At 45.6% G+C, this 25,022-nt stretch overlaps 1 protein-coding gene across 1 annotated transcript in view; it reads left to right on the plus strand.

Annotated features, from left to right (window-relative positions):
* The first annotated feature begins 3,824 nt into the window (after window positions 1-3,824).
* The window catches only part of MTMR2 (myotubularin related protein 2), a 77,779-nt gene continuing 56,581 nt past the window's right edge, over window positions 3,825-25,022 (plus strand). Inside the window, exon 1 of the mRNA XM_065408797.1 lies at window positions 3,825-3,904. Within this exon, the coding sequence (XP_065264869.1) occupies window positions 3,825-3,904 (80 nt within the window). The remainder of the gene's footprint in view (window positions 3,905-25,022) is intronic.

A 25,022-nucleotide genomic window follows, 5' to 3' on the forward strand; every position in this document is an offset into this window, starting at 1 on the left:
AATGTAAGCTTTTGGAGGAAGTGACTGTCTCTTACCATATGTATGGACAGCACTTAGCACAAGGGGGACCTAAGCTGGGGACTCTATCGACCGTGTAGTGTAACTGTTTTATGGAAATATGCTTGAGTGTGAATATAATGTAACTGGAATATGCTTCATGCAAAGGGTGTCTTGTAAGGTGCATTACAAAGCTTATAATCTATTGAGTGTGTTCATCCTATTTGTTTGCATGTATTATTTCTATGTCTGAAGTTAGGAAAATAAGATATAAACCTGTATTACTGATGTAGCCCTATTAAGTGGAAGCCATTAAGGGTGCTTCAGAATCAATGACCTGTAAATGGCTCTTTACTTGCAAACCTTCCTGGGCATAGGCGCCAACTTTTCCCGGCGCCGGTGGGTGCTCGCGCTCTCACGCCCCTGGCCCTGCCCCCATTTCAACCCCTTCCCCAAAGTCCCCGCCCCAACTCCACCCCCTCCCTGCCCCTATTGGACCCCTCCCCAAATCCCCTCCCCGGCCCTGCCTCTTCCCCTGAGCGCGCCGCGTTCCCCCTCCTCCCACTCCCTCCCAGTGCTTGCCGCTGCGAAACAGCTGTTTCACGGCACAAGCACTGGGAGCCAGGGGGAAAAAGCGGACAGGCGGTGCGCTCAGGGGAAGAGGCAGAGTGGAGGTGAGTGGGGAGCTGCCGGTGGGTGCAGAGCACCCACCAATTTTTCCCCAAGGGTGCTCTAGCCCCGGAACACCCATGGAGTCGGCGCCTATGTTCCTGGGTATGTGTGGGCCAGCCCTGGAAGAATGGAGGCTGGGATCTCACAGGACATGTAAACATGTCACCTGATACTGGAATCCATCTTAAACCTGGTGCTTTTCCATTTAGAAGGGAGGAGTGGGGACCCAGAGAGACAAAAGATTCCTGCCTTGTGCCAAAGCTATAAAAAGGGGTGGAACAGAACAAAGACGGCTGCAGTCATGAGAAAGCCCCTGTTTTCCACCTCAGATGTCTGCTGGAACTAACAAGGACTGTACCAGGGGAAAGAATTGGGCCCAGACTAGGAAGGAGTCTAGTCTGTGAAAGAAGCTTATTGGAACATCTCTGAGGGTGAGATTTTATCTGTAAACAGTTTCTTAATGTATTAGGCTTAGACTTGCATGTTTTTGCTTTATTTTGCTTCTTGGTGACTTACTTTGTTCTGTCTGTTATTACTTGAAACCACTTAAATCCTACTTTTTATACCTAATAAAATCACTTTTGTTTATTAATTAACCCAAAGTGATTAATACCTGGGGGATCAAACAGCTGTGCACATCTCTTTATCAATGTGATAGAGGGAGGACAATTTATGAGTTCACCCTGTATAAGCTTTATACAGAGTAAAACGGATTTATTTGGGGTTTGGATCCCATTGGGAACTGGGTGTCTGGATGTTGGAGATAGGTGACCTGCTGAGCAGTTTTTGGTTAAAGTCTGCAACTTTGGGGGTGTGGACCAGACCTGGGTCTGTGTTGGAGCAGGCTAGCATGTCTGGCTCAAAAAGGCAGGGTTCTGGAGTCCCAAGCTGGCAGGGAAAACAGGCTCAAAGGTAATTCCAGCACGTAAGGTGACAGTCCCAAGGGGGTCTCTGTGACCGAACCCGTCACAGTAATATTACTGCTAACAGTCACCTCAGGGAGTTTTGTAGGCATAAACCCTTCTAGGGAATAGCAGGAGAATTGGTGCAGCATTCCATGGCCTTTAGAAGCAGCTTGCATCTCCAAGGGCACTAGACAGGGGAGTTTGGGAATTACCATTGCACCTGACCTTGAGGAAGAGGCACATAGTGGAGTGGGGAAGGTTCTTTGTGAAGTCCTGCCCAGCGCTCTGCAGTTGAATAAAGGCCAGGTACAATCTGGTTCTTTGCTATTACTAGTGATAGTTGTGTTTCAACAAGCTCTCTCCCACATGCCTAACTTCTGTGTGATCCCACAGAACAGTCACAGCCCTGCATTTGTCACCTGCGGCTGCAGTCCTGTAACATGGAAATAAATATGTTGTCATCGCATCTGCAGGGTGAAGTTGGGAGAGAGGCTGGGAAGAAGAAAAGCCCTTTTTGTTTAAATGTAAATACCTTTAGTCATTAGCACTGGAAAATATACTTTAGGGAGCAATCCTTCCTCCATAACCCTGCTCCCCCCTTCCCCCCTCCAACACACACATGAACCCCTTAGGGGCCTGCTAAACAGCTTTGCTCTCTATGATCTTATAATAGTTAACAAATGTGGAAGGCAAAAAATGATAGACAAGAATGAAACATGACTGGCTGTTAGGCTGGTGTTGTTGTTTTTTTTAAGAGATCTGAATGTTTTCCTTGGGGTTAAAATCCTTCTTTAAGGTGTCAGCCGTCTAGTTCCTACTAAACAGATGCCCCCCTCACAACCTCTACAGGAGGCTATAACACATCACAGATTAAATCCCCAAGAAATGCTTCTGACGTGTCCTTCCAGCAACTCCACTAAGCAGAAAATTACAGGCCTCCTGGGCCTCATTCCTTCTGCTTGTTACCACCATATCCATTCATCTTTTGTATCATCCCCGGGGCTCTCTCCTCTTTCTACTCTGCTGGGCAGGGAATGATCTCCAGACTTGTGGCCCCCCTCCAGCAGCATCCTACCCGTACCCAGTTCCTGCTGTCATCACCAGCAATGTGTCTCTGTCCCCTGTGCCTTCTGTCTTGGCTGGGAGAGGGGAAAGGCCAGTGGTCTCCAGCAACTGTTCATCCCCTCCCCCCCTTAGCAACTTGATGGTGGCTGTTTATCACCCCCATGGGCCAAGTTAATCGCTTGACAGAACGCCTTTGGTATCAAAGGGTGGTGAAGCACTGGAATGGGTTACCTAGGGAGGTGGTGGAATCTCCAGCCTTAGAGGTTTTTAAGGCCTGGCTTGACAAAGCCCTGGCTGGGATGATTTAGTTGGGGTTGGTCCTGCTTTGAGCAGGGGGTTGGACTAGATGGCCTCCTGAGGTCTCTTCCAACCTTAATATTCTATGATTCTATGAAAGGCATCAGGGATGAATGGGGTCCCCTTTCCCCTCCTCTTGCCTTTCTTCCTGGTCTGCCCTACACAGAAACTGTGATTTTGGGCTGAGGCTGGTCTAGCTCCAGCACTGCGCTGGTCCCACCCACCCTGCGACCACTGCTTCCTTAGCAGCATTATTTCCCCTGACCTCCCCTCGTCCTGCACTGCTGGCCAGGGGATGAGAAAGGGAGGGGGCCTCTTGCACGGTCAGGCCTACCCCCACTCCGCTTAGCAGCAATCTCCCTCTGCTAAATCTCTGTTGCTGCGGGACCAGTCCCTTCCCTTGGGCATCTCCTCCGCCGGGCGGGCAATGGGAAAGGCAGGGAGTGGCTGCTCTCCAGCCTGGATCTCAGGCGTCCCGGGCCGGCCAGCCACCCTCCTCAGGGCCGGGATGGAGGGGCTTACCCCCACCCCCTCTCCCGGGGGCTAGCCGAGGGCACTGGCCCGGCGGGAGCCTGGCATGCGTCCGGCGGAGGCTGCGTGGTCGGATGGTCCCAGCCTCCTAGCGGCGTCCCGCGGCCCGGCTCGGGGGGCGTCTCTCCTCCCCTTCCCCGCCGTCTGGACTGCGGGGCCGGGGGGCTGGTTCTTCCCCCGCCCCCTCGCGCTGCACGCCGGGCGGACATGGCAGCCGCCCGGCCCCACCTCAGCCGCCCTGCTGCAGCCCGCGGGCAGCCAGCCGGCCCCGGGCCCCGAGCCTGAGCGGCCGCCGGCGGCACCCGCCCCTTCCCCATCCCCATCCCCATCCCCCGCTCGCAGCCGCCGCCGCCCGCGATGGAGAAGAGCTCCAGCTGCGAGAGCCTCGGCTCCAGGCCGGCTGCAGCCCGCCAGCCCAGCGTGGACTCGCTCTCCAGGTACCCCGGCTCCCCTCCAGCCACCGCCCGCGGCAGCGGGGCCGGGCTCTGGCTTTGGAGCTGCCGCCCGCGGGGCCTGCCTGGCCGGCGAAGGAAGCAACCCGGGGGGTGTCTCTGGCGAAGCCTTTGCTGAGCAAACCCTGCAATAACCCCCCACCCCCGCGTGTGAGCAGCTGCTGCTGCCGGGGCCGTTTCCTCCCCTGCCCCAGGCTGGACGGGCAGGGGGCTGGCTGGGGATATTCCGCCCCTGCTTCGCTTGTGGGCGCCCGGTCTCCAGCAGTCACATCCCTGAACCGGGGGCTGCTTCATTTGGGCTGAAGTTTCTTGGAGGTGGGGGTGGAAATCAGGTGTCTGGGTCCGTTGGTGATCTGGGGTGGTCCCCGTAAACAGCCCTTAGAAGAGGATATGGGTCCGGTGATTGATGGGTCTTTAAAAAAAAAAAAACCAAAAAATCCACTTCCAGCAAAGCAAAGAAACGGTGGATAAAAGCGATGGGACTGGTGCAGTTTTTACCCAGCAGGGGAAAGGGTTTGAGGTCCCATGTGGGGCAGGGCTCCCTGATTTGACATTTGTCCTTGGATGTGGGTTGAAGCATTCAGCCTGGATTGATGGCTCATGCTGAAGCTGAAACTGAGGCTCAGGAATAGCATATGTATTTTTAATATAGTGATTTGCAGTTGAATCTGTGTTGATTTTTAAAAAAATGGACAAAGAAAAAGAAAATCCCCTAATAACTAGTTTGAAAACTTCCAATTTTTTGTGATTACTTGATATTTTGTAAAGACTTTTGCAAATGCATAATTTTCACTTGTTTTAAAACATAACTTTTGCTTGAAAATCAGTAAGAACTCTAAGAATATTGTGTAATTATACAATTCAGCACTTCTTAAAAATCTGTCTGGTTTATCCATTGGATCCCATAAGAAGTGATTGTGTTTACAAAATTACACTCCTATTGTATAGTTATTGGTAATGATGCTTCTGGGATATGTTGATAGTGGTTTTTGACCATTTATATTGTAGCAGTTCCTAACTTTTGAGTGCTTGACTTTGTATCCTTAATAATTTGCTTACAGTGTTGTAGCTGTATTGGTCCCAGGATATTAGCGAAAAAAGGTGGGTGAGGTAATATCTTTTATTGGATCAACTTCATTGGAACTTCATTCCAACTTTTATTGGAAGTTGGTCCAATAAAAGATATTACCTCACCCACCTTGTCTCTGTAACAACCTTAATAATCTGTTGTTGTTGTTTCTGTATAATTTCCTAGGTTTTCAAAAAAGCAAATAGAAAAAACAGAATTTCTATCATGTGGCATCATATTTACACTCACTTGGGTCATCAGCAAGGTTGGAACCTTTAGATCAGTGGTTCTCAAACTTTTGTACTGGTGACCCCTTTCACATAACAAGCCTCTGAGTGCGACCCCCCCTTAAAATTAAAAACACATTTTAATATATTTAAACACCATTATAAATGCTGGAGGCAAAGCGGGGTTTGGGGTGGAGGCTGACAGCTCGGGACCCCCCCCCTGTGTAATAACTTCATGACCCCCTGAGGGGTCCAACCCCCAGTTTGAGAACCCCTGCTTTAGATTCTCCCACAAGGACCCCTGCCACATGAGCTAACTGAGTTACTGATAGAACTAGTAGGTTGTCATCCTCTATTGTGGACCAGCACTAAAAGGGAGTGGGACACTTTGCTAGTGGGTTTTACAGATGTTTGCTGACATCAGAGGAATGGTGAGACTCAAGAATCTTGGGCTCCATTCCAGGCTCTGGAGGGGAGTGTAAGTCTCAACTCTCTGGAGTCTCCAGTCCCCACCCAGTCTTGTTGCCCAGCCATTCCCAGTTCCCTCCTCCCAGGTGCTCATCTGATCTGTTTTCCCCACCCTGGCTTGAAGTCAACCCCCTTGCTGAATCACAGAGCTTCCCCCCTCCCCCCCTGCTCCTTGTCAAATCTCTCTCCTCCACCCTACTGGTTCTCAGTCCCAGTCCCCTTGCCCAGCCAGTCCCAGTTGCTCTAGCTCCTCATCTAATCTCATTTCCTGCCCCCCACCCCAGCTCCCAGTTTACCCCTTGGTTTCTCTTCCTGGATCCCAGTCCCCCTCACCCCCCCCCCCATCTCCCAGTTTCTCTCTACACCCCCCCATGCCAGCCTTCAGTGCCAGTTTTGGGCTCCCTGTCCCAATCTACTTCCCTTTCCCCTCCCATGGGTCCAGCTCTTCTCCCTTCTTCATTAAAATCAAGAAGCTTTCTCCTCATGCTGATCATTGAGGGTATGTCTACACTTTGAGCTGGGAGTTTGATTCCCATCTCAAGGAGGCATACCAGCCCTAGGTCTGGTGAATTAGATGAAGGTTTCTAACCATCAGAGGAGTGAAGTTCTGGAACAGCCTCCCAAGGGGAGCAGTGGGGGCAAAAAAACCTAACTCGTTTCAAGACTGAGCTTGTTAAGTTTATGGAGAGGATGGTATAACAAGACTGCCTACAATGGCATGTAGCTGAGGTGTGGCTGCTTGCAGCAAATCTAATGGTTGGTGATGGGATGCTAGATGGGGAGGGCTCTGAGTTACTACAGCAAATTCTTTCCCCATTGTCTGGCTGATGGGTCTTGCCCACATGCTCAGTGTATAACTGATGGCCATATGTGGGGTTGGAAAGGAATTTTCCCTCAGGTTGGATTGGCAGACACCCTGGGTTTTTTTGTCTTCCTCTGCAGCATGGGTCACGGGTCACCTGCAGGTTTAAACTAGTGTAAATGGTGAATTCTCTGTAACTTGAAGTCTTTAAATCATGATTTGAAGACTTGAGTAACTCAGCCAGAGGTTAGGGGTCTATTTCAGCAGTGGGTGGGTGGGTAAAGTTCTGTGGCCTGCAATTTGCAGGAGGTCAGACTAGATGATGATCCCTTATGGCCAGGGCCGGCTCTAGGATTTTTGCCGCCCCAAGCAAAAACAATTTTGGCCCCCTCCCCGTTTTTTTCTTACCCCACCCCCAGCCCCGCCTCAACTCCGCCCCTTCCCCAAATCCCCAGCCCTGCCTCCTCCCCCCAGGCTCTCAAGCCTAGGAGGGAGGGGGAGAAGCAGCGCGCGTGCCGCGGCCGCTTGGAGTCTCCCCCTCCCTCCCAGGCTCTCAAGCCTGGGAGGGAGGGTGAGCAGCGGCACGCGAATCAGCTGTTTTGCGCGCCGCTGCCGCTCAGGATCTCCCCCTCCCTTCCAGGTTTGAGAGCCTGGGAGGGAGGACGAGCAGCGGCGTGCGAATCAGCTGTTTTGCGCGCCGCTGCCGCTCGGGATCTCCCCCTCCCTTCCAGGTTTGAGAGCCTGGGAGGGAGGACGAGCAGCGGCGTGCGAATCAGCTGTTTCGCGCGCCATGGTGCGCGAGCAGCAGCAGCGGAGGTGAGCTAGGGCGGCTGGGGCACATTTTTAGGGGCGGCAGGGGCGGCATTCTGGCGCCGGCCATGCCACCCCTAAAAATGTGCCGCCCCAAGCACCAGCTTGTTTTGCTGGTGCCTAGAGCTGGCCCTGCTTATGGCCTTAAAGTCTATCTCTGAGTCTGATTGAGCTATCATGCTAAAAATAAACGGTAGTTGCAGCAGCCTGAGCAGCAGGTGGCGCTAGCCCTCCCACGTATGTACCCATCGGAGAAGCTAGGTGCACATGCAGGGCAACTTGCCCCTTCCGCTGGTGGCACTACCATGGCTGAAGTCTATATTTAGCTGGCCAGCTCAATCAAACCTAGCGTTGGTATGTCTCTTTGAGCTGGGAATCACACCCCCAGTTCGAAGTGTAGATGTACCCTGAAAGCTCAGGAGTGACAGCCTCCCCACTCTCAGTTCAGGTGACCAGACCTAGCATGGTCCAGAGCTGCGGTTGCAGGGAAAGTCCTGCTCAGCCTTGGGCTGGAGCATGCCCTGTGTGGATGGAATCTTTGGGATTTAGCTGCTAAAATCTAAGAAGTCTCCACTAAGCATGTGTGAACTGTGGTCTCCCCCCACACCCTCAAGGCTTATCTCTGAGCCAAATTTGGGTGGATTTTCACGGGGATGGCAAAAATCACATTCCTGACACAAAGGCTATTCCCCATACAAATTTCAAGTCCCTGCTCCAAAGGTCACCAGAATTTTTTAACGTGAGCATAACAATATATTTTTCCTTAGCCTTGTTCTTAGCAATGGCTGAACTGCTTTAGGTGGAATTTTCCATTAAAATTCAGCCGAGTCAGACCCCTTGCATTGAAAATTTCATCCCAAGCTGTTAAAGTTTGGCAAAGTTATAAGCAACTGAAAACAGGGTGTTCTAATGGGAAGTGTTAGGAAACCTGCATAATATATGGTAGTACCATCCCCTCCTGTAATTCTAGTGATTCGGTTGCAGAAGGAAATAGTTTTCCTATGGACTAAACAACAGATTTTCTGTTTGCCTGTCTCTCTCACACAGGGTTATTTATTAATTAAGGCTCCAGTCCTGTGAAGATGTGAGCATATATGTAATTTTATGCACATGAGTAGTGCCATTGAATTCAGTTGAATTACTTATGCATAAAGTTACACACACTTAAATTTTGCAGGATTAGGGCCTAGTTTGTAACACCTTCCCTGGAGACAGTTGTGATTTACTTCTTTAAGTCTTACTTACAATAGTTTGATCTGCTAGACTACAGTAATGTTGAGTTGTTACAGTGTGATTGTAGTGATGTGTTATAGTTGCAGTATATCTGCTTGCTAAAAAAAAAAAAAATCTTACATTTTTATGGGGATGGTGTGGGGAGTACAGTGTACTGTGCAGGTGCCATAATTAGTTTTATAAATCTGGCTTTCTTATTTAATAGTAATAATCACCTTCTGAATATAGATATAATTCATTCAAAATTCACAACTCTTACCTATGTAAACATGAAACCTTGTTGGGTTATAGGAGCATGAATATCCATTTTAAATGACACTAAAAAAAACTGGAAAAGTGAAAGATGACTTGACAGATATGATGCATTTATACCCCACCCTGACATAATTTTATCGTACTGCTTTCTTAGATCTGATTGCGAAGCTAGGTCAGTTGTGTATGCCTGTAAGTACATAAGATGTGTTTCTGGAAAAACACGTGCATACCCTAGAACTCACATAAGTAAAGGTACTTGCATGAGAAAGTGCTCTCAGGATGATACTGTAGTTTTTTGGGAGTTAGTTTTTTCTTTGTAGTGAAGTGTGTGGGATATGTCAGCAATGGTATTTGACATTTTATATACTTTAAAATGGAAGGATGGTCTAGTGGTTAGGGCACTAGCCTAGGACTTGGGAGGTCTAGGTTCAGTTCCTTGCTCTGTCACAGACATCCTGTCTGATCTTGTGCTTCAGTTCTCCATCTCTAAAAATGGGGATAGTAAAACTTCCTATCTCACAGGGGTGTTTGTAGGACAAATGCATTAAAGATTGTGAAATGCTTTGATATCTACCGATGAAAAGCACTATATAAGAGCTAGGTGATCTTATTATTAATAGAACCTGGTATGTGTGCATTTCATGCAACTTTTACTCCAGTGAGTAACATGCAGAAATAACTCTTCATGGGACTAAACAAACTGTTGCCCATTTTCTACCCCAACCTAGAAGAACATTTGAGAACCAGTTTGCCCTCTGTTGCACGCAGAAGGCGATGACGAGCTTGGCCATAAAAATTGATTCCCTTTTGCAGTGTATGAGGTTGACTCTTTGTCAACAGCACAGATAAGGAGTTAGTGATTTTTCTCTCTGTTATGGAGGGGTCTTTCTCCCGTGTCTTCTCCCATGATGATATGTCACTGAATTTGGCTGCTTTCACTTACCACCACTTGTCAATCAGCTGGCTTGGGCACGGATATTTCTCCGTTCATTACTCAGCACAACTGACTTTGTCATTGAACGGAAAATGAACACCATCTATCCATAGAGTTTTTAGTTTTGGCTTTAAAAAACAATGCAAAATATTTTCCCCTTGCCTATAAACTTACATTTAACAATCACAGTATAGAGCCTTGGGGTAGAATTTTCAAAGATGACTTAAAGTCCATTGGCTTTCAGTAAAACTTAGGCTCTTAAGTTCCTAAGGGCTAGACTTTAAAAAAAGTATTTAGGCACCTGAAGATGCAGATATGCACCTATAGGAAATTAGGCAGTTAATGGGATTTTCAAAAGTATCCATCTGCATCTTCAGGTGCCTAAATACTTTAAAAAAATCTGTCCTTAAGTGCCTGTCACTACTGAAAATGGAACTTAGCCTAAGTCATGTAAATGCTTTTGAAAAATTTACTTTTGGTAAAATATTGACGGGTTTCTCTTTAGTGTATTAAAAAAAAAGTAATAGCCTATTTGAACACCAGAACTTAGATTTCCTCACGCAATTAAAGATGTCTGACAAAGAAAGCAGATTATAAAGGAATGCAAATCATATATATCTGATGTAGCACACAGTATTTTTAAAAGGTATTTGGAATAGATCTCCAGCTCTGGGTTCTGTTGTTGTGCCAGATGGATGGGGGTGAGACTAGCAACTAATGAGAGGTGGAGTAGGGGGAGGAAGTGTTCAACTATCTCCCACCAAAGAGCATTCACGTGCCTTGGGGAATCATACCAGCTAGCAACCTCCACCAATTCCTTTATTCTAGAGCTCTGTATCTACAGCGTTCAAGTTATTCTTTGCCCTGCTTCTGAGAAGTGATACTTTAAATTCTTAGCTCTTTCATTTTGGTGGTTCTGCTTTCTTTTCATGTCAATCTGTTTTACTACTACTTCATGTAAGCTAGCTTACCTGCAAAAGGAAAGATAACGTTAGAACTCGGAACATCTCATTTTTGTGGATGTTGTCTTGAACTGTAAAGACTGGATAGTTTGCATTTAACCTTTTAAAAAAATCTCCTGATTCCTTCTATAAATCCATTTTGTTGTAATAAAAGGCCTTTGAGGCACAGTCCAAAAATGTTGGATGGCCTAGCACAGGTGGAAAGGTTTATTGCTCACTCAAGAACCCTGATCGTTTTAATGGTATTGAAATGTATATATCAACTGAGAAAGTTAGGTCTCATGCTCCCAACAGTGTCTTAGCTCACCATGGAATGTCTTCAGGACCCTGGAATCTGTAATTTACAATGACCTTGTATCTGAAGTTTTGACTTCAGGAGAATTACTTGACAACTTTAACTCAGAAATAAACTGAATTTGGCTTAACCTTTGTTAAAACAAACTGTTTCTAAAATTAAGAGAGAAAGCCACCAACGAGTGATGTTCATTTTGAAATCAAGCTACATAACTACACAGGTGATGTGAACACACCCCACAGTTAGGATTTATAAAGTTTGTTGTCCCATTGGGTAGCAATAGTCCAATGCAATACTCAAGCAACAGTCTGTTCTGTCTACTAAGAAACAGATTCAAAGTGCCTGTGGGAAGTTATGGAGGCACTTGAATACTAAACAAACCATATTACGGGAAAAGAGGTAACAATTAATGTTCTAACCCTATTTTATGAAGAATACAACTAGTTCTAACAGCAATAGTTTAGCTCAGGGGTTCTTAAAGTAGGGATTGTAACCTCTGGAGAGTCACAATCATGCTCCCTTTTCTTCCCTTTCTTAAAATAATTATATTACTTACTGTTATGGTTCCATTGATAACTTTGATAACATGAATTGAGCATAAACAGATGCAGTGATGCCTGCCTTAATCTGCAGACAGGCTGAAACAATAGCTGTAAGTGGTGTGAAGGGCCCCGTTCGTCTTGATTATGGCCCTGTGGATACCTGCTCGGACGGCAATTTAAGGTCCTATGTGAAGAATTTTTCCCCGAGGACAAGGCTAACATTGGAAGAAGATGGATTTGTAATCCCTTTAGGGGCTTTCTCTCTGAATTTTAGACACCAAAACCACATTGCTGCCAGATATGTCACATTGGTGGATTGAGTTGCCTTGTGATGACTCATTGAAGTTACAGTTTGAAAGAGAAGATTTTTTTTTTTGCCGGTTTTGGTGGTCAGTGAAGCACAAATATCCATCACTTTTTTCAAAGGCTGTGAGAATGCTTCTTCCTTTTGATTCCTCATATATATGTGAGGCAGGATTTTCAGGAATGGGTGCCATTAGAAATAAGTACAGTCGGTGGCTGAGTGTTGAGAATGAGCGACTTTTGTGTCTGAGAAACTTCACGCTGTGTCTAGAACCTGTTAACGACTCCAGACAGGCTCATCCATTCTTAATAATCATTAATGTTAATATGTGAAAGACAAATTATTACACTTAATTGAAACAGAAATACATTTGGGTGCAAATTTGTACAACTGTACATTTTTGTGTATGTTGCTAACATAATGAATGGATTATAAAGCCTTATAATTCATTTGTATCATAGGGAAAGTCCATTATCAGGGGCTGAGGATTTTGGGAGGGAATTGTGAAAATACTAGTAGCCTAAAAGGGGGTGACAGTTTTGAAAAGTTTGGGAATCACTGACTGAGAAAAAATATAATCTTCCAGGAGCTGTCAAAATAACAATCTTCAACCTACTTTGGTAATCTCTACTTTTAGCTGATGTAGGTTCTAAACATCCTTGGCTGCTCTGACATTTCGCCTTGGCATTTTTTTTGTCAAGGGCATATTTTGCCCAATGATGGTAATTCATACTAAGAACTCTTGGGTTTTGGTCAACATTATCCTTCCATCTTCTGTTTAGTCAGACACCATAAGGGTATCTGTCTTCTATCATCTCAACTATATGTCCTCTTCACAGAAGTAGTTGCTTACATCATTTCCTCCCTTTAAATTATTGTCCGGTTAGCTATGCTCCTTTAATTATGTATAACTTTTACTTCTACTGTTTTCTTATCACTGTTCTTCTTTTCTAATTCATTTATAGCCTCTGTACAAAGACAGGAACTGATTCTGAAAAATAAGGAAAAGCCAAACACACCCTCTCAGCCTAATCAGCAGGATCTATAAGCTCCTGGCTTCTCCTTCATGATCCTTTTTCTCTTGACCTACTTTGCTGCTATTGTTTATTCAGTGCTTATAGTGTGTCTGGTGCTGTATAAAGAGGCATGAAAAAGATTTGAGGGATGGTGGTGGATAGTCAGCTGAACATGAGTTCCCAACGCAACACACTGGCCAAAAGAGCTGAAGCGGTGCTTGGATGCATAAACAGGAGAATCTCAAGTAGAAGTAGGTGGTTTAGGAAGAGCACAGGAAGTGAGAGGGGAAGTGGGAATAAATGAAATGAGGAATCCTATTACAGTTAAGTTTCACTCCCAATAATCAGTAGTGCATTGTAAGACAGTTAAAAGTGAAGGTTGGGTCTGTTTTTAGCTGCTCTAACTATCACTACACTTCTGCAAGGGTTGGTTGAAAAAATGCAACAAGACCCAGAAAAAAATTCAGTGGAATTTTTCATGTTCTTGTTTCCCCTTTTGTCTACTGTCTCTATTTTCTTTTGGCAGATAGTTTTTAGTCCCACCGTTACATGACTAGATAACTTTTTCCTACTTTTCTCTGGTCTTTTACACTCCATTAATTATTTTCCATTCCTTTCCAACCTCCCACCTACCTTATGGAGCGAAAGAGCTAGTGGTTCTCTAATCCACACCCCCAGATGCAGTAAATAATATTTGAAGTGCTGTTCTAGTCAATAAAGTGACTATGTAAAAATGTCACCATTTTACAGATCTCTGTATACGCAGTCATCTGTTGATTTTGATGAGAAAAATAAATCCTCATTCCTTTTTATGCATGTTAGTCCTGTAGAGCCAACACAGCTGAGAGAGAGGGAGCTGGATTCTACTCCATCATGTGGCTCATAAACAGACTTATTTATTATGTTTTAGTCAGTTACACCTGACTAAACCAATTGAAGACAAATAGAGGTTGCCCAGGTGGTGTTGAGCACATAAGTTAAAGCCAATGCGGTTGCACAGATGTAATTGAACTCTTCTTACTAGAGATGATCTGCGAGATAGAAAGAACCTTGCTTAACCCTCATGTTGTGTTAGCTGAGTTGACAGTTGAAAAAATGCAAACAAACCCAAAGGTCATCTTTTTACTTGTAAACTGAACACATTTGATCCAGAACCTCTGCAATGTCTTTTTAACAAAGTCACTCTTCCGAGTAAGCTGAGATTTGAAATTCAGACTGTCCTTATAACTGAAAACGGGAGTCCCACTGTCTTATTGAGAAGGAATGATCTCAGCTCCTTGGACAGCTATTGTGTCCCCAGTTACTGGGAGCACCTTACATCAATGTACGGAAGCTCAAAGGCCCAGATCCTCAAAGGTATTTAGGCTCTTCACTCCCATTGATTTCAGTGGAAGGTAGGAACCTAAATACCTCTGTGGATTTGGGCCACAGTAACTATTTAAGTATAAGCTTTATTGGAGATGTATCCCCAGAGCACCTCAGTAACCTCTGAAAGTCATGGCCCAGCATGCAATGGGCTGTGTAAAACCTCAGAAGAATTTTCAGAGGAGGGAGCCCCACGGTGGGAGGGGCAGGCAATCTCTTCTGTGGTTGTTCCAAAGCCCCAATCAGGAATTTGGAGGGGATGTTCCCAGGACCGTGTGATGCTGGATGAGCCATTCTTGAGAGGGGGAAAATGTAGCAGAGTTTCCTACTGGATGCCATCACTTATGAGCTAATATCTGCTGTCAAGCAGCTGATCAGCTGTGACCCATTACTTATGTGATTACATAAGAACGGCCATACTGGGTCAGACCAAAGGTCTATCTAGCCCAGTATCCTGTCTTCCGACAGTGGCCAATGCCAGTTGCTTCAGAGGGAATGAACAGGACAGGTAATCATCAAGTGTTCCATCCCATGTTGCCTATTCCCACCTTCAGGCTAGGGACAGCATTAGCAACATCAATATAGCTTCTGGTGATCTGATGGGGGCAGGATCATAACCATCTTCTTCATTGGTTGCGATAGGACAGCTACACTCCAATGCAGTAGATGGATGTATTTCTAGGTTAATATGTTCTGATTCCAGACCATGACTCCAAGTGGTCTCAAGCAAGGAAAAGCAGATACCCTATTGCTACATTGCTAAAAAGTTACCTTCACTCAGCAGAAGAGGTGCCCTGGCCTTAGATTTTTCCCTCCTCTTTTAGGAGGGGAGGAACTATTTAAATGCCTTTTTTTTCTTATTTAGGTGTTTAAATCCATTGGCAGCTCAGGAAAGATGAGTAGTTATTTTCTTTAGCAGAATAAATTCTTTTCTGGGTGGGACAAACATAACTTCCATTATTTATGGAGCTAACAGCCTTTACTGTTAGGTGAGCAATCTTGCAAGATTATCCCCAGTATATAGGTGTGACAATTGATATAGCGAGAGGTTGGGGACTCACCTTTTCAAAAGTGTTCACTTATTTTGGATGTCTCCATTTTTGGGTGCTCAGCTTGAGACAGACAGAACCAGATTTTCCAAACACCATTTAGACACCTTCAGAAGTGGCGAGTATGTCAAGTGCTAAACTCTTTTGAAATCCTGCCCATGCGTCACAATGGGAGCTGCTGGCCGCTGAGCTCTTTAAAAAAAATCTTATTTAGGTACCTCTGGGATTTGGGCTTTTTTAGAAATCTGGTCCTAGTTGTGGGTGCTGAACACTTGGAAATCTGGACTGTGGGGTCTGATTTTCAGAAATGCTGAGAACCCACATCTCCAGTAGATGTTGATTTACCTAGGGACACGTAACACTTCAGTGGCTGACCTGGGATTAGAAAGTAGGCTTCTGATCCTTATTCCAGGCTTCGTCTGCAGTCAGAGCACACTGCATCTCAACATCTGACTGCTAGAGAATATCTAGGTATCCGTTGGAGGATTTCTACTGGATAATAGGTGACTCTCCAAATGGGGGCGTATTTATGTGCTGTATTCAAAAATACATTTTCTTCTTTCTTTTAATTAATCCCAGTCTGGAATTACAAATGTCAATGATTAGTCATTTGCTGGTATTCTTAGTAACTAATTTTTTAATGAAAGATAAACAGCATGTTTGACAGTACAAGTTATTTTCTTACGCAAGTGTTTAAAAATAGAGAAAGGAATGCAACAGAATAAGGACTGAGTTATGGTAGGTATACAGACTTACTGTTAAATCGGTGTGTACAGCGGCTAGCATAATAGGGTCCTGTTCCGTGACTGGAACTCCTAGGTACTACTGCACTACAAATAAGTTATTTTATCTGTTCATCCTATTTGGGCTATCTTCCTTTGGTGTCCTACCAACAAGTACAAAGTTTTCCGGTTTTTTTCTTGATCCAGTTCATGCAAGTTTTGTTGCCCTAATTATTACTTGGTAAAGATTTAAGATCATCAATTAGTTTCAGTTTCTGATTTTTTTTCCTTGCACGCATTGGGCTGTTCTAACGTGCTGACTAGTAAGGGCCCTAACAAACTGTTCTCTGGGGAATCACTGGAATACATCAACATTTTGGCCATGGCTTCATCCTTATCCCTGCTCTTCAGAGAAACTGTGCAACATAGTACAATCTCTCTCTCTCTCTCTCTCTTTTTTTTTTTTTTTTTTTTTAGGCTGTGTTTGTTTTCTTGACTCTGAAATACTACCTCCACTTTCTTTTCTCAGGGGGATCCTTCTTCATTCAGAGTTCAGTCCTGCTCTCTGCCGTGTTGAACCTTTGGAAAGCACTGAGTAGGCCTGGTAGATTTTCTGACCTTCACAGTACTCTCCTGCCCCATCTTTTAGCAATGGCCCACTGTGTGTGAGAGGGCTGAACTGAGTAGACCCTTAGCAGGCAGTGTTGTTTGAGTTGACAGTAACCTACGAGGACTCTAATTTAGGTTACATACCCAGTCTACGTTTTTGAACCTCCACCCTTTAAATGTAATTTATTTATTTTTTATTTTAAATGTTAAGTGAAGTTTTAGTGATTAGAAATGGGACCAGATTGGAAACCCTATAAACAGAAAACCTCAGAGTGCACAACAGGCCCAACTTAGGTTTCCCTACACTGACACACAGGACCGGCTCTAGGCACCAGCAAACCAAGCACATGCTTGGGGTGGCACAATTCCAGGGGCGGCATTCCGGCCACCTTTTTTTTTGTTTTTTTTTTTGCTTCGGCAATTGTGCTCTCAGAGTTGTTGTTTTTTTTGCTTGGGGTGGCAAAAAACCTAGAGCCGGCCCTGCTGACACAACAGTGTGCCTCAATCTTTATTGGGGTGTCAGGGAGAATTATTTGGCCCGCCCTCATCATAATATCCAAGCACCTTACCATCTTTAATATATTTATCCTCACAAAATCCCTGTGAGGTTGGGATCATTATTCCCATTTACACATAGGCAACAGCAGCGCAGAGAGACTAAGGCCCAGTTTCTTAAAGGCATTTACGTGTCTAACTCCCATTGATTTCAATGAGAATTAGGCACCCAAATAACTTTGAGGGGCTGGACTTTAGGGCCTAAATCCTAATGACTTCAGTGAGACCTAGGCTCCTAAGTGCCTAAGTCACTTTTCAAAATGGGCCTGATGTGTCTAAGTCACCTGGGCCATACACCGCTAAGCGGAGCAACTCCTAAATACCTTTACAAATATGAGTCTGAGTGACTTGCCTGAGGTCACACAGGAAGTTTGTGGCGGAGCAGGGAATTGAACCTGGGTCTCCCAAGTACTAGGAGAGCGCCTTAACCATCCAACAATCCTTCTCACTCTTCCCTCTTGGGAGTGGTGATTCATTTGCCCTGCCCATCATTCACTGTTATTGCTACTAAGTCTGCAACCGAAATGACCAGTGATGGTGGTGGTTTTTGCAATGCAGACACTGATCCAGAAGGAACTGGACTAAGACTAGCTAAGTCACTTCACATGGGTTATCCGTCTGCTTTCAGATAGTAAGAAATTTTGATCCCTCCTGACATGGACTGAATTTCAACCGATGATGCAGAGGTAAAATGTGGTGTATTCCCAGTACTCATCTAAAATCTTTTGGATAAGAATATTATTTTGGCTTTTCCTTTGCAGCTGAGTGCCATCCTGCGCCAGCCTGGAGCCTGTTACTAGGTGGATTCCTCTTGTTTCTCTCATGAATACAGATCATGATGTCGTCGTCTTCCATGTGATGTTTTTGATTTGGGCCTATGTCACTTGTATTCTTCTGGTTTTACCTTCTGGGCTGTTTGACTCAGGAAAGCATGATACCGAGGGCTGCTTGTTGTTATTAATTATGTGCTGCTTTTCAGTTAGGCTTTGGGTGTTGGCTTTCTATCCTTGGAACCTTGCTAATATCTCAGACAATTGGCCTGTTGTTTAGCCAGTGCTGCAGGCCTTTTGTGAATTTGGTTAAAAATAATAATAAAAGAATGACTAATTGAGCATGAGCAATGCTGGTGAGACTGTAGTCCATTGTGTAACTATTGAGAGCAAAATTTGCATTCCTAGAAAAGCTTGTTCACGGTCAAAATATAGGGCACACTCTTTATTGCTCATGGGAAAACATGTACTATATATTCAGCTCAGGATGCTATTTAAAAGAATCAACTTTATAGAAAGTGACATTTTCTTTGCTTGGAACACTGAAGTCAGATTGAAACCCTGGTTTGCTTGGCAACAGAAGTGAATCTTTCTTATTCAGGCAAGTATCGCGGGGGCTATTTTAAGTCTGTCAAGCACACGCACAATGATTTGTGTGCTGAAGTGGCTTCTTTTAAGATTGTTTAGCACTGTGACATGGCCAAATCTTTTGAAGGGGAAGGCTACAGTCCTATGTTATATAACTATCTGCCTCTTCTGAGTGCCAGAGGGCACCCGCCAATTGTCTCTCTCTTATTTCAAAAATATATTTGTCTGTGGCTTTTTTCCTGAGATGTGTAAGTCAAGCAGAAGATAAAGTAGGTATCTAACAATGTTCAGAGAAATCATGACTTCTAGGTAACTCTTAAATGTAGTCAGTTGTATACTGAGTACATGTACAGTATAAATACAGTATGCTGAGCTTTTGTATGTGTGCACGTTTTATATAAATGTATAATAGATTAAGTTGCTCTCTGTATGTGCATTTTGTTGTAGGTAGGATAATCTGTTTTTTTGGTCTATTTTGGTGTGAAGATTCAAGTCTGACTCATCGATGAATGGGGGATAATGGTTCCTTTGTCCGTCTTCTCTGTTTAGACCAGTGTTTCTCAAATGCAGCCCCTGTGGCCGCATGCGGCCACCAGGGGCTTTTCTTATGGCCACAGCCTCCTGGGCAGTGATTAGGGGGGGCGGGGCGGACGCAAAGCAGCGGCCCCTCCCCAGGGGCCACCAGGAGTGGTTGGGCCCTGCCCCCCCTTTGGAGAGACACAAGCTGGAGGAACAGGCAGCCAGTGAGTTCCCCACCTTCCCAGGGGCAGTGGGATCGGGCTTTAGCCCTCGGGTGGCAGGCTCCAGCCACGGGGCTTCGGGCTCTGTCTCCTGGGCATGGGGCTTTGGGCTCCAGCCCCAAGCTCGTTCCCCCATCACCTTTGCCCCCCACTGCCTCCCCCAGTGCCCCATCACCCCTGGCCCCTGCTGCCTCTGTACCTACCTCCCTATCCAAGGCTTAACTTGTCCCCGGGTTTGCCGGGGCTGAGTAAGTTTGTTGTGAAAAGTGATATCTGTATGTTTGTTAATGTAACTTTTCACAGCACACTTAATAGCTAGCAAGTCTTTAAAAAACAACAACCAGAAAAGCAACAGAAACAATAAGAAAAATGACAAGAATGGTCAAAGCACTTTATTTGTGTTTCTATTCTGTTTAGGTCCAATAAAGAATAGAGACAACTGTACACTATTTTTATTATTGAGTCTGTTTTAAAAAAAAAAACCCACCCTACGTAGATAGATAGATTACAATGATTTGGACATGTACCCGTGCAAATTTATTTCTTTTTTCTAAAGTTAATTAAGTATTTTAGGAAAAATTGTCACAGCAAGCGTTGGTGGCTGCACTCTGAGGGCACGAAAAAATTTGTTTTGAGAACCCCTAGTTTAGACTAAGGCTAGGTCTACACGGTGGGGGGGGGGGAATCGATTTAAGATACGCAAATTCAGCTATGCGAATAGCGTAGGTGAATTCGACGTATCCGATCCGACTTACCCCGCTGTGAGGACGGCGGCAAATCGACCGCCGCGGCTCCCCCGTCGACGGCGCTTACTCCTACCTGGGCTGGTGGAGTACGCGCGTCGATTCGGGGATCGATTGTCGCGTCCCGACGAGACGCAATAATTCGATCCCCGAGAGATCGATTTCTACCTGCCGATCCAGGCGGGTAGTGAAGACAAGCCCTAAGAGAGTTCTTCGGGGCCCAGACTGACTGTCTGCACTGTGTATGTACAGTGCCTAGCACAGTGGGGCCCAAATCTCAATTGTGGCTTTTAGGTGTTAGTGTCATACAAAGCAATTAAAATAGTAATCTTTAAATGTTGTAGTTTGGGATCCTATTCTGCAACCCTTACACAGGCACAAGCACTCTACTCCTGCCGATAGGCAAAGCAAGCATCTGTTTAAGTACTTTGCAGAATTGTGCCATTAAGGGGCTACTGCGTAGTCACTGGGATCCTTGCGTGAATGAGGGTTTAGGCCAGAGGTGGGCAAACTACGGGCCACATCTGGCCCGCGGGACCCTCCTGCCCGGCCCCTGAGCTCCTGGCCCAGGAGGCTACCCCCGGCCCTTCCCCTGCTGTTCTCCCTCTCCCGCAGCCTCAGCTTGCTCCGCTGCCAGCGCAATGCTCTGGGCGGCGGGGCTGTGAGCCTCTGGGGCAGCGCAGCTGCAGAGCCCGGCCTGACCCAGTGCTCTGTGCTGCACGGTGGCGATGGCGTGGCTGGCTCCAGCCGGGCGGCGCGGCTGTAGCGCTGCCAGCCACCAGTGCTCCAGGCAGCGCGGTAAGGGGGAAGGAAGCGGGGTGGGGGGGGTGGGGGTTGGATAGAGGGCAGGGGAGTTCAGGGGGGTGGTCAGGGGGCGGGGGTGTGGATAGGGGTCAGGGCGGTCAGAGGGCGGGGAACAGGGGGGTTGAATGGGGGCAGGGGTCCCAGGGGAGCAGTCAGGAAGGAGGGCGGGTTGGATGGGGCGGCGGGGGGCAGTCAGGGGCAGGGGTTCTGAGGGCAGTCAGGGGACAGGGAGAAGGGATGGTTGGATGGGGCAGGGGTCCCGGGGGGGCCGTCAGGAATGGGGGGGGTTGGATGGGGCGGCGGGGGGCAGTCAGGGGCAGGGATTCCAGGGGCGGTCAGGGGACAGGGAGCGGGGTGTGTGTGTGTGTGTGGATGGGGCAGGGGTCCCGGGCGGGGGGGGGGGCACACGACCCCCTCCCCTAACCGGCCCTCCATACAATTTCCAAAACCCGATGCAGCTCTCAGTCCAAAAAGTTTGCCCACCTCTGGTTTAGGCCCTTAGTAAACTGCTAAATGGGAAACATGGATTGAACAGCAAGGTGGACTTCTTGTCTTCAGGCCAGCACTGGCTGGGTGGAACAGAGTAGAGGAATGGGGTTCTGTTCTGATATGACCCAAACTTTCTTCAATATTTCTTTTTCCTTCTGTGAAGGAGAGAGAGGAGCAGGGAAGAGTGTTGAAAGGGAAGTGTTGCCATCTTGGATGTTGAAAATGAGCAGGGAGTGCTCAATAACTCTGTTTATTTCTGCTTTAAAAGAAAGTACACGAGGTACTAGAAGTGCTCCTATGCATGGCCCGACTACAAAATTCAAACCAATTGGATGCCAGTTTTCTGGCATCTGGAATTTCCAAATTAAATTGTTTTTGCCACTAGTCATGATTAATTTGCAGTTTTCACCTTGCATTTTCAGGATTGCACATAAAGAGAAACTTTGAGGAAAAACAGGAAGAGAGGAAATGGAAAGTATATTCTGCAGTGCTTCTCTCCTTTATGACCTCTGCAGCTGAAACAACATAGCACAGTGCTGCATTTTATCACCTGTTTTCCATATCAGTTCAGTAGCTGCAGAAAGAAAATATACAGTTTGATACAGTGAAAATGTGTGAGCAGCTTATACCAATTAGTATCCGAGCAGCTGGCACACCTCTGCAAGCAAAAAGCAGCTACTTGTTGCAGCACCAGGCAGGAACATTCATAAAGAAAACATTGGAGAATCAATCTGGCATCCGATGAGGTTATTTTGCTTGCTTTCCCCATGAGAATGAGCCTGGCAAAGATTTTCAAGCTTGGGTACCAAATTTAGTGTCCTAACACGTTATTCAGTCACCCTAAATGAAAGTGGCCTATTTTCAGAAGTGCTGACCACCCCCACCCATCCCATTGAGTTCACTAGAAATTGAAGATGCTCCACACCTTTGAAAATCAGGTCAAACTTATATTTAGGGGAGCATAAATAAGGATTTAAGAGACTAATTTTAGGCACCCAAGTTTGAAAATTTTGGCCATTATTTTTTCTTTCAGAGAGACAGAGGCATCTGTCCCACTTTCACCCTTCAGAGGCTGAACAAGTATAGCAGAAAAATAAAGTTTTGGACGGTTTCCTTGGGAAACATCCCATCCCAAGCTGCACAGGATTGGTTGAGGCTATTGGTCTGCCACATGTATGCTTTCCTGTGTTTCTGTTGATCAAGAGGTGGAAACAATTAAGATGCTGCTTAGGAAATTACCATTAGCGTAATTACAAGTCCTGATGGCTGATTCATCTTACACAGTTTCTCACAGGGACAAAGTAGTGTTATGACTTTACTCTAAATTCTTGCCAAAAGTTGTCACAGTGCTTGAGCTTCATATAAATCGGTAAAATTTGTTTCCACAACTTTATTTTCAAAACCCGTACCTACGAGGAAAGGTTATGTTGTATACTTGGGATGTGAAAAAAACCCATAGGTTTTATTTTCACAGAAGAAACCTTTCTGGAATTCCCCTAGGATATCTGTTTCCTTTGGAGAAAAATCTAAATTTCAGACTATTTAAGTACAAAAGCTATCCAAATAGATCAATTTGCCTGCTACAGGAGAAGGCTAGGTACTATATGGGGTGAGAATTCATTACTGCTTAAACCGAAGGTGGCACACGAGCTGATTTTTCAGTGTCACTCACACTGCCCGGGTCCTGGCCACTAGTCCAGGGGGCTCTGCATTTTAATTTAATTTTAAATGAAGCTTCTTAAACATTTTAAAAACCTTATTTACTTTACATAAAATAGTTTAGTTATATCTTATAGAAAGAGACTTTCTAAAAATGTTAAAATGTATTACTGGCACACAAAACCATAAATTAGAATGAATAAATGAAGACTCGGCACACCACTTCTGAAAGGTTGCCGACCCCTGGCTTAAACAGTGTGGCAATCTGCATCAAGTTTAAATTTTCTTTTTTCACCTTCAAGGTCCTTCATAATTTGACTAACTTCAGCTTCTATGTCCTTCCTTCCTTATCTGCTCTTATTCCTTATTGCATCTTCCCATCTTCACACTGCCAGATTGTATGCTTCTTCCAAACAGTATCGATGCTTTCTTCCGCACATGGAATGCCCTTACTGAACGAGTCTGGAGGGCCCAAACCCCCTCCTCCTTCTAATCCCTTCTACAAGAATGTGAACTAATAACGGGCAAATAAATGGGCAAAGCAAATAACTGATAATACATTTTTAAAAATCACTATATGTTTTATTTCTGCCTTCACCGTTTGTGTGTGGCTTGCTTTTTTAGATTGTGAGCTCTTTGGAGCAGGGACTGCATCTTATTATGTTTGGAAAGCATCTAGCCTCTTGTGGGTAATCCTAGTAATGATCAGCACCCTACCAACAGCTGAGCCACTGAATTTAGTTCTCATTATAATTCCCTTATTAATTGCATATATCTGCTCCCCATAGCCCAGAGCTCAATAATGAGGGTAAATATTAAAAGAGGGCATTGCAGACTCCGTCCTCTGGACAAATCTTGGTCTAATTTATAGTTTAAAAACCTGGCCTTTAGAAATGCATTTAACTGTTCTGCCAATGTAAAATATAATTATCAGGATGAGGAGTAGACTGTACATCGGTGGTAGGCAGGAAAAAATTAGGATCGAAATAGCAAGAATACCCTGAAAAGTCATTCTTGGTCATTTCCCCAGCAGTGCCTTTGAATCACTGCGGGGATCTCTGTTCCCGTTTAATAGTGGTAGCAAAAAGGAAGTAGGCAGAGCAGCTGGGTTTTGGAGCTTGGGGTGAGCAGAGGTTAGGAGGTACTTGGGAGACTGAGGTGCATTCTAAAGGATCAGTAATATAATATTTAGCACTTCCAAAGAGCTCCAGGTATTTTGAAAACATTAGTGAATGTAGCTGAGCAGCATCCTTGTGAGGGGTCAGAAATCTAATTGTTCCCATTTCACAGGTTTATTTATATGGGGCCAGATCCTCACATGGTGACGTAGCCCCGTTGACTACAGTGGAGCTGTGCTGATTTACACCTGCTGAGGTCTAGCTGTTAGAGTTCTCACACATACATGGCCCTCCCATTTTTTGGGTGCCCCTTCCAATTTTCAAAACCAGCAATTACACAGAACCATTAAAATCCACAGCCACCCATCCGTACGGTCACAATTCACCCCCATCCCATATTGCCATTATTCCCCAGGTAACAAATTCCTCCCTGACATCCTCATCTCAGCCCCCCCCCCCCAATAAAATAAACATAAAATGGACAGTTTTACAGTGGGTCTGGAAGGCTAACAAATCCCTGGGAGTGAAGGCGCATTGCAGAATCTAAGGGCCCTCATAAAGAGTGCCCGGGCAGCAGCTTTCTCTGTTCCATATTAAGGAATCTCCACCTCGAGTGCCTCCACTGATTGTAACTGCAGTAGTGTGGAGCAAGAAGAGAGGGGGTCTGCTGGGTAGCCTAGACCCATGTTATTTAATGGTTCAAACAAACATCTTGAACTCAACCCAGATGCCCACAGACTGCCAGTGCAGCTCCCAGAACACTGGTATAATGTGCTCCCGGTGCAAAACACCACATACCAGGCAGGGCTGGATTTACACCTTATGCGCCACTAGGCACAGCATCTTCTTCAGAGTCTCCCCCTTCTCTCCCCCCCCCCCCCCCCCGGCCTACAGCTGACCTTTGTGTTTTCTGTAAAAAATGAAATGAAAAGAAATATAAACACAGCCTCCCCAGGAAGGCACAAGACCCTCTGC

This window comes from Emys orbicularis, chromosome 1 (genome assembly GCF_028017835.1).
Source record: "Emys orbicularis isolate rEmyOrb1 chromosome 1, rEmyOrb1.hap1, whole genome shotgun sequence".
NCBI classification, from domain to species: Eukaryota; Metazoa; Chordata; order Testudines; family Emydidae; genus Emys; species Emys orbicularis.